Here is a 9,859-nt window from a genome sequence, read left to right on the forward strand (position 1 = left end):
TTGGGAAGGCAGAGGTAGACTTCATCTCCTCGAAAGACAACTCATTGCCCAACATTTTTCTCCATACAGAGGGACGCCCTTGTCCACGGCTGGCCCAGGGCTTGCCTGTATGAGTTTCCTCCCATCGCTCTGATTTCCCAGATCATCAGGCAAAGTATATGTGGCGGCCATCATGGCAAATCATTCTCTCAAAGCCGGCCATTCAATAGACAGACACAAACAGACACGACTTGGTTGTTAAATTTCTGAAGGGCGCAAGGAAACTGAATCCTCCTCGCCCTCAGACTGTGCTGTGTTGGGACTTATCCATGGTCCTAGGGGCCCTAAAAAGCCTACATATGAGCCACTCAGTTTAGCTGACTTATCGTTTAAAACGGCCCTTCTCCTTGCTTTGGCGTCGGTTAAGCGTGTGGGTGACTTAGAAGTGCTGTCAGTCAGCGCCTCATGTCTTGAGTTTGGGCTTAATGACTGTAAGGTCATTTTGAAACCGAGACACGGCTTTGTTCCTAAAGTGCTCTCTACTCCCTTTAGAGCGCAAGTAATATCCCTGCACAGCCCCATAGGCCTTCGCCCTTTTTCCCCAGACCTCCACCAGGAGGATTTGAGGTCCTGGAAACAGCCTTACTTTGCGTGCATTACAAACGCTGCGGCTGCAGATTTCACCACCATTTCTTACATGGCAGACCGTGGCTATACAGCGATGCCACCAGTGGAAGAGACACTTGCTGAACATCTCGCACTTAATTTTGCCACGGCATGGAAGTCTCGACCCCTCCTTCCTTCAAAGGTGTGTCGAATCACGTCCAACCTCGTTGATAAATGTCCTAGGTCAGGTGGCTGCTACTCTCTGCTCGATGGCAGTTCTTCAAGCCTACCAAGCGGAGCTCTTAAAAGAGCTTAACAAGGGAGATGGTATCACACCAGAGGCTATGAAAGAGCTGCGGCGGACAACAGATTTGGTGCTACGTGCTACCAAACACACTGCTCGAGCAGTGGGATGTTCTATGGTGGGGATGTTAACAGTCGAGTGCCACCTTTGGCTTAATCTCACCGACATTAAGGAAAACGACAAATCTTTTCTTATGGATTTGGGAAATCAATTTCCAAGGATGATCTGTTTGGAGAGGTGGTCATCTCGGTGGTGGAGAAGTTTAGGGCAGCGAAGCAGCAATCAGCCGCTTTCTGCCCAGCTGATTCCTCGCAGACCCAGAGAAACAGAACGGTGTCAGGCACCAGCAGTGCGATCCCGTTCAACGTCCTCCCACCGCCAACGGGTCGCCTCAGTGTTCATCTTGTTGGATTAATTCCTGTCGTGGATACGCTTTAGGATTATGCACAACGAAGTGCAGCGACTTTAAAACATGCGCTTCCTTTGCTTACGGATGCTGCAAGCTTTCCATGTTCAGACATTCTAACGCATGTGGAGACACTGCAGCAGCAGGTGGATGTTTTGAAACCATTAACACTTTTCAGTGCCGTGTGGGAATGCTTGCCCTTCATTGAGCAACGGTATTAAGCACAATTCGTCACTGATACACCATTCAGTTTCGAAAAGGCCTTCCTTCCGCTGAGTTCTTTCCACGATTGTGAAGCATCTCGTTCCCTATTCAGGGAACCATGGTTACATATGTAACCGAGATGTTCCCTTATATGTTCTACCAGCACATTTGTGAACGTAACTGTCAATTTCGTCACCGCCTTATTTTTAGGGGAAAATAAACTAGATTTCCCATATACTTGCGGCACAAAGCAATGTCCGTACACAGCCGGCAGGCGTGAATAACTTAAGAAATCCCTAAGACTAAACATGTCAAATAATTATATGTCTATCCTGCCTGCCACAGAGCGTGAAAGATACATCCACAAACTCAATTTGGTCAATTTAGAAACGTCCATTCATTCCCCCAGTGTCAAATTGGTGTAACAACTCCACCCGGTGGCCAGAATTCTGAGTGCACTTTTCTGTCCAGCCATACAACTAGCCTGGCTTAGCTTTCGATTAGCATCATACGTAATTCATTATATTTCCAAAACAGGAAGATATGGATGATGATGGCAGGTAGCCATGAATTTCAAATTTGGGCTTTTACAAACATTATTGGTGCACAAAACTCTTTGGCATGTTGTAAGGTTAGTCCACTTCCACGATCCAATACTGTATGGCGGCTTGTTTTTAGCCTCAAATTGGGCGTGAATCTGTTCATAGACATTCTATGATGTTGCGCCGATTGTGCGTATCTGAGCAGTTTCAGGGTGTACTTTGGAAAACACCTGCCAAGCCCAGAGAGCGTGACGTCATCGCCAGCAAGCTGTAAACAAGGAAGAGAATAAGCGCCGAGCGAGCAGAGGTCTGGTTTGTGTTGATTAAGTCAGTTCAGCTCAGTTCAAGCTTCATTATTTTTTGCGCGTTTACTGTATATTACTTCCAAAAATTAATTAACAAAGATTTAGTCATATTAAAAACGTCTCATAACCAAAAACACTTTTAATAGCGGATTATTGCTAAAATGGACCCCAAACACAGACTGATACTTCAGAGGAACAGGCGTAATCTAGTCAAGGCATTAAATCCTAAAGACATCTACGATGGACTTTTGTCAAAGGGGGTCTTCACCCAGGACATGATCGATGAAATACAGGTAAATCTCATGTCTTTGTTTTCATAGATGGGAAACTGATAACGGGATTATGAAAGTTCGCATTTGGTCATTGTGGAAGGAACGGTACAATCTGTCATTAATTCACTCACCCTTATCAAACCAGTATGACTTTCTTTCATTTTGTAGAACACAAATGAAGAATTCTAAGCATAAATCCTGCCACAGTCACTATTCATTTATTTTAATTGTATGGTAACATGATGCACTGAAAGTGAAAGGAAACTCTGCTTAACAGTCATGCCTCATACAGGATGTATGACTTCACTTGTTAATAATGTGCATGGTTTAGAATTACAATTATGAAGGTAAGACCATTTCTGTGTGAGTGGTTCCCCTTGTTGCAAAGCTGCAAATGTGAAACATTGTTGTTCTCCTAACAGAGCAAGATAACAAGACGTGACCAAGCCAGGCAACTGGTGATAGACTTAGAGACAAGAGGAAGTCTGGCTTTTCCAGCATTCCTGGAGTGTCTGCGTGAAACTGACCAACAAGACCTCGCAGAGCTCCTTCAGTGTGGAGATGGTGCTCGTCTGTCTCCTTCTGTCCCCATACAGCCTTCAACGATCCCTCTGCCAGTCCGTAAGTGTGTTACTTCCATTTAAAACACACGATTTACTTGGGATGTTCCCATAATAAAGTGGAACATAAAACACCCTCACCTACCCATGATCCTCTTGAGCCTTACCTGTAACTGACATTCTGCTATGATTTTTCCCTAAAGTATATTAAAAGATGCATAGAGATCTCTTATTTGATCTTATGTTTTGATGCAGAAAATCCAGTATATACAGAAAAACCTGACAGGCCTGATTATACTCCATCTCAGTTAAAACCAGTAAGACCAGATCGACTCCCTGTGTCCAATCCTCTTACCCCATGTGAGTCAGTCCTGATTTAATTCTCAATAAAGTATTTTAATTCTCATTTGTTAATACTGCCAATTAAAAAGGAAATGGCAATTTGGTTAGAAGGCATGAATAACTTTTGGTTTTATGCATTTACACAGCTCCTGTGTTGGTCAGACCAACCAGACCGAGGAGAGACAGTATACAGGTAAACGCGATCATTCTCAGCAAATAATCCTGAATGTTTTAAAAGATGATTTGTTTAAATGTTTTAACTGGTAATTGTGTACAAGTGTTTTTACTTTTGTGTACAGAAAAGATTCTCAAAATTTAGAAGTGAATGGTTTCCAAAATAAAAACCAAAAGCACCAATGATGTTATATTTTAAAACTATTTTTAATATGTATTCATATAAGAAAATGAAAATAAAAATGCAAATATGTGCCAATGTGCATATTTAAGGATCTGACACCTACTGTTCAAATGTTTGGGGTGAGTGAGATTTGATATGGCTGCTAAAAATTCAGCTTTGCCATCACAGGAAGTAATTTTATTTCGAAAGATAGGCAAGAAGATAACAGTTCTGTCATGACAACTCTCTGAAAGATTAGCATGGTAATATTTATAGCAATGTTAATGTATTTGGTCTTGGCGGAATAGACTGCTACACTGAGCAGAGCAAAGACTTATACTTGCTACTGTCAATACATCCACAGATATGCTGCTGTGAGCATGTAAGACTTCCTGTTGCTGCACATATAACATGCATGAAATTACCCGTAGCAGATCTAGACAGGTGGAGCTGGGGAAGGTGGAGGGTTACTAAAGCATGCAGCAAACTGCTACAGCAAACTCTGGCCGAGTATTTGAAGGTTGAGCAGCAAGCTCATTGGCTGCTGATGCAACAAAAACTAATCTGCTGCGCCATGTGAATAATGATGTGATTATATCAGACTGAGATAGGACTTATCAGCCTGCGCCATCAAGTTTCATGCCTAAACTGAATTTATTTTAAATTGTAAAAGTTGTTTTTACTGTATTTTGCTGTATTTGTTTAATCAAATAAATACTACATTGGTGAGCAAAAAATACTTCTTTTTAAAACAAAAACAACAGAAATCTTAATTGCACCATTGTACCTAACCACCCACTTAATATTTTCTGTGCAGTGCTATAAGATGGATGCCAGACCATGTGGGATCTGCCTGATTATAAACAATGTAGATTTTGACCCAGACTGTGATCTAAAAGATCGAAAGGGGTCCGACATTGACAGCGACAAGATGGAGAAACGATTTAAAGCTCTCAACTTTGAGGTTATTGCAAAAAGGAACTTGAAGTACAAAGTAAGCACAGTTCTTCCTCTTCTTCTCACTGTAAACAAAGCAGTAAGATAAAAGTCTGTCTGTCTTTAATACATTTTGAAAATGAATAAAAAAAAATTCTCCCTTCTGTAGCACATAAGACACGAGATGGCATCTTTAGCAAAGAGGGATCATTCTGCGTATGACTGCTGTGTGGTGATCATCCTTTCACATGGTACTGAGGTAAAACAAGTCTTTTTTTTCTTAAAAAAAAAAAAAAGAGGATATATGCTATTTGTTTTTCACATTTATGAAGACTATTAGTTTTCAACAAAGAAGTACAACCTGCAAAGAAACTGTATTCGGTTCCTCATTTTTTGTAGTTCATCATCAAGCTATCCAATTATGAAAACATTAGTGCAGTTTTCTCATTCTGCTTTGGTGCTGGACGTTTCTCTAATGTTTAGGCAAACCACAATCGTTTTCCCGGAGCAGTTCATGGTGTTGACGGACCAGCTGTCCCAGTTCAGTTAATCACAAACTACCTCAATGGCCAGCACTGTCCTTCTCTGCAGGGCAAGCCCAAACTGTTCTTCATCCAGGCCTGTGGAGGAGGTGGGCATCTCAGTAATCTTCAGTCATTTCAGTTTGATTGAGGAATATTGTTTCTGGGTCCAAACAACTATGTGTTTCATTTGAGAATACTATCCCAACAGCACATTTATGAGCACTATTTATTCATATAACACTATAACACATTTAGGTCTTTGATATACTCACAGAGAAGTTCTTTGTTCTTCATTTAGAGCTAAAAACAAGTTTGAATGCCGTCCAAAATGATGTTTTGATGAATATATATAAATGCATGCTTTCCTCTCTGTAACAGAAAAACACAACTAAAACGACAGTGGTCAGTATACTTAAAGTATACTGGGGCTTTTAGGCTAAGCCTTTTTACTTACAGTGTACACTATAGACTTCATGCTCACAGCATACCAGACATTAATATTTTAATGATTCATAAAAGATGAATCACTGTCTGACTTAAGCTAAGGATCATGATTTTTCATTAGTATTACAGCTCACCATGAAGAATTTTCCCCGAGCAGATTTCACAACTGGTTCAAGTTGAATTCACAGTGTTGACCAACAGAAAGCTGCTTGGTTTGTAGGAGACTTCAGTGTGAGCTGTGCTTCAAACATCGCTACATTATTTATGATACACAATGGACCTTTTTTTCAAAATGTTGCTAACGTCACCATACCTAAATATAATCAAGTTTTTAAATATAACATTTCGTAGTGTGCTGTAGTTTTCCAGATTATGCTAACTTTTTTCTTGCCTGTAGGTGAGAAGGACACTGGTTTTGAGGTTTCTCCTGATGAGATGGAGCCCTCTTTTGGTGGGATAGATGACCAGATGGATGCTATTCCCATGTCCTCCAGCAGTGACTCTCTCAGCACGTCTGATGAACTTGATGCTCGGGCCAGTTTGCCCACACCCAGCGACATCCTGGTGTCCTACTCAACCTTTCCAGGTCTGTGATTTGGTCATTACAGAATTACATGTTGTGTCTGAAATAGTTTTTTTGCTTAATTAATATTTCCCTATTGATTGGGAAACCCAAGTAAATGACACATGCTAATGCATTTGCAGGCTACGTTTCCTGGAGGGACACACAGGCCGGATCCTGGTATGTGGAGAATCTTGATCGTGTGCTTGAGGAGAATGCTGCCACGGATGATCTGGTGACCATGCTAATGATGGTATGTCTTTGTCCCATAAAGCTTTTTAAATCAACTGCCAGATACACTAAAAATGTCCTCAAAAATGGAAAAGAAATAAACCACAACAAACCAAATTATTCAATATTAATGCTACCAGTTAGAGTACAGCAGTATTATGGTATGTATCATATCAAGCAGTAGATATTCTGCTAGCTTATAGATAATTTGTTCAAAAGATTTGACGCCAAGCTAAAACTATAGTCTGCTCCTTGAACTGCATCACATACAAACTCTTCCAGTTGACGTGCTATATTTTCACTGGTGGAAGACATAAAATTCATTCATACTTTTAGGTTGCGTTTACACTGAAACAAAAAAATCTGATTTGTAACTCGCATGGTTCAGATTGGATATTGTTGCACACGTCGAAACAAAAAAATCCACATGATCTGATTTTTCCGCATCTGTTCTGAGCCACTTCCTAATATCAGATACATATCCGATATATGGACATCTGACTTGCATCTAAACACGTAAATCTGATTTCTGTTGGAATTTCATATTTTATTTAAAGCTTTTCACATTTTTTACAGAACAACCCCCCACCCCATGCCAGCAAAAAAAAAAAAAAAAAAAAAAAAAATCAATAATGATAAATGCCTGTCAAAAGTGCATATACACACAGAAACATACAATATCCATACATATATGTATACATACACACATTGCAAACCTCTATACATACATTAAAAGATATTTAAAAGAGAATGCCAATACTAATGTTTACCCAATTATGAAGAAAAAATAATTATTGCACCCTGCAAGATGCTATATAATCTACAGTACCACGCCTATTAGAATATATGTCCAGTCTGTTAAATTCCATGATCCCCTTCTAGAAATTCCATAAAGGACTTCCAAATCTGAAAGAATTTCTTTGGTTTACCAGCAATTTCATATCTGATCTTTTCCATATGCAGCACACTGCTAAACTCTGTAAGCCACAACTCAAATTTAGGTACAAACTCTTTGTTCCACGTCAACAAGATTGTCTTCTTCGCTATTGTCATCCCATATTGTATCAACTGAATTTGATTAAGGTTATAGATCTCTAAAGAAGGGGCCCAACCTAATATCGCAACAAGGGGATCATGAGGAAAATCAGTTTTAAGTACTTTTGAGTAAAAACAAAAAACCTCGGACCAGAATTTACATATTTTTGGACAGAACCAGAATAAATGAGCCAATGTACCTTCATTAGACTTGCATTTAATACACAAAGGTGAGACAGAGGGATATATAGAATGTAATTTTGTACGAGAGTAGTGCAGTCTGTGTATAACTTTATATTGTACTGTTGGAATTTCAAGCCATCACAAGGCGATGGAAACACATTTGCCCACGATAACGATAACACGTCACATTACGAAGCAATGTGTATATGCTTGCGCAAAACTCAACTTCTTTTATCAAAACTTAAACTTAGATCTAATGACCTGTAGATGAAATAACTTATGAAAGCTACTGTTATTTTATATTTATTGAAATTGAAATCTTTAACTACTTGCTGGCAAGTGATCATGGTATAAGCGGCATAATCACAGATTGTATGCATTAAAGTTAAAGAACCACCTAATGCAAATTTATATAAATAATTTTTATAGCTGTTCAAAACCTTAGGGTCAACCATTTTACTGACTGAGATCACCATTGGTTATCTTTCATGTTTAGGTGGGGATTCATATACTGTAAATGTACGTTAAGTATCGGATATGAGTCATGACTTAAGTGAATGTAAACAAGTGGGAGAAAAAGTTCAAGTCAAGTTGAGGTATGTTGTCATTCCGCTACATGTGTGGACATACAGTGGAATGAAATGTTGTGCCTCACAGGACCATGGTGCTACATAAATACAGACATACAACAATGAAGTAAAATCTACACAAACTAACCTACTGACAGATTTTGACTATAAATATACTATATTCAAATGTTTACCTTTACATAAAAAAAAATACAAACTAGACGGATGCTTCACATAAATACAGTACCTATACACAACTAACCTACTGACAGATTTGGCTATAAATATACTATATATAAAGGTTTGCCTGTACATAAACTATAAAATGTGTGAAAAGTGTCTAGTGCACCTAGGAGAGTGTGTTACTACAGGTGGTTTGTACAGGCCCACACACCTGTGTGTAGCACACTTCAAATCGCACAAAAAAAGCTTAGATATATCAAGTCAAGTCTGCTTTATTGTCAATTCTTCCACATGTACAGAACATGCATACAGTGAATTAAAATTGCATTACTCTCAGACCCTTGGTGCGTCCAAATAACACTAACAGTAGAACATTAAATACAGATAATAAAATATAATGTACAACTATACAAATAGGTCATGTAAAAGAAAGCTAAGTAAAGCAGCACAAGGCACATGGCAGATAGAGTGCAAACCAGTGAAGTAAACCGTGCAGATATAATTATTGTAGTGCAAAATAGCTTATTCAGTCTGATTAAAGTGTCAATGATCTATCTGTAAACACTACCTATTTGTATATTTGTGTCATTTGTATGGCTTCCTCTCACACCGCTATGGTTAAAAGATTGGATCTGTGCATAAAACCCTGCGGTTTAAACGAAGACGTAAGTTTGTGTCCTGTGACCAAAAAAATAAAGCTAAACCTATTTTAAGCTAAAATAATTACATAGATTAGTTAGATAGTTAAGGGAAAATATACACTATTAATATAATTTGTGCCTATGTAATATACCAAAATGTTCTGGTATGATTTTCAAGCATGTTTTTGCATTGAAATAAATGATATATTATGAAATAATTTTTTTTTTTTTTAGGTAAATGATGCAGTCTCCCAGATATCTGCCAAAGGCCTGTATAAGCAAATGCCCGGATCTTTCAACTTCCTCCGAAAACTTCTCTACTTTCAGTCATGATCTTTTTTTTTTTTTTTTTGGCTGCAGTGGGAACACTACCATGTACTTGATAAAATGTAATAAAAAAAAAATACATTTCATTTCAAAGTCATTTTATTTCTATCATAAACTGAAGCACGTGAACAAGAACATTTGACTGGAATTATTCTATTTTAGGAATTTTACATTTGCTAGCAGAAGGTAAACTTTACAAATATAAACCACTAAAAACCTGTAAATTGTTAACTATAAAATTGCAGATATATATATTTTTTACATTCTATAGTGCAAAGCAGTAGGAAGACAATATACTTTTTATGCAGTTGTGGTATTTGATGGTGGTTAGCTTTCACTACGTTTTTTTTTAATCCAGTTGCAAACT

General features: G+C 38.4%; 1 protein-coding gene across 1 annotated transcript; it reads left to right on the forward strand.

Moving 5' to 3' along the window:
• The first annotated feature begins 2,285 nt into the window (after window positions 1-2,285).
• On the forward strand, window positions 2,286-9,571 carry LOC132118210 (caspase-9-like). The gene is made up of 10 exons (XM_059527880.1): window positions 2,286-2,639; window positions 3,041-3,239; window positions 3,434-3,538; window positions 3,667-3,713; window positions 4,675-4,851; window positions 4,963-5,052; window positions 5,277-5,424; window positions 6,159-6,347; window positions 6,467-6,576; window positions 9,400-9,571. Exons 1-10 carry the CDS (start codon window positions 2,508-2,510, stop codon window positions 9,496-9,498), a joined length of 1,296 nt encoding a protein of 431 aa, XP_059383863.1. The 5' UTR covers window positions 2,286-2,507; the 3' UTR covers window positions 9,499-9,571.
• The last annotated feature ends 288 nt before the right edge of the window (window positions 9,572-9,859 follow it).

The sequence above is a fragment of the Carassius carassius genome, chromosome 37, assembly GCF_963082965.1.
Source record: "Carassius carassius chromosome 37, fCarCar2.1, whole genome shotgun sequence".
NCBI classification, from domain to species: Eukaryota; Metazoa; Chordata; class Actinopteri; order Cypriniformes; family Cyprinidae; genus Carassius; species Carassius carassius.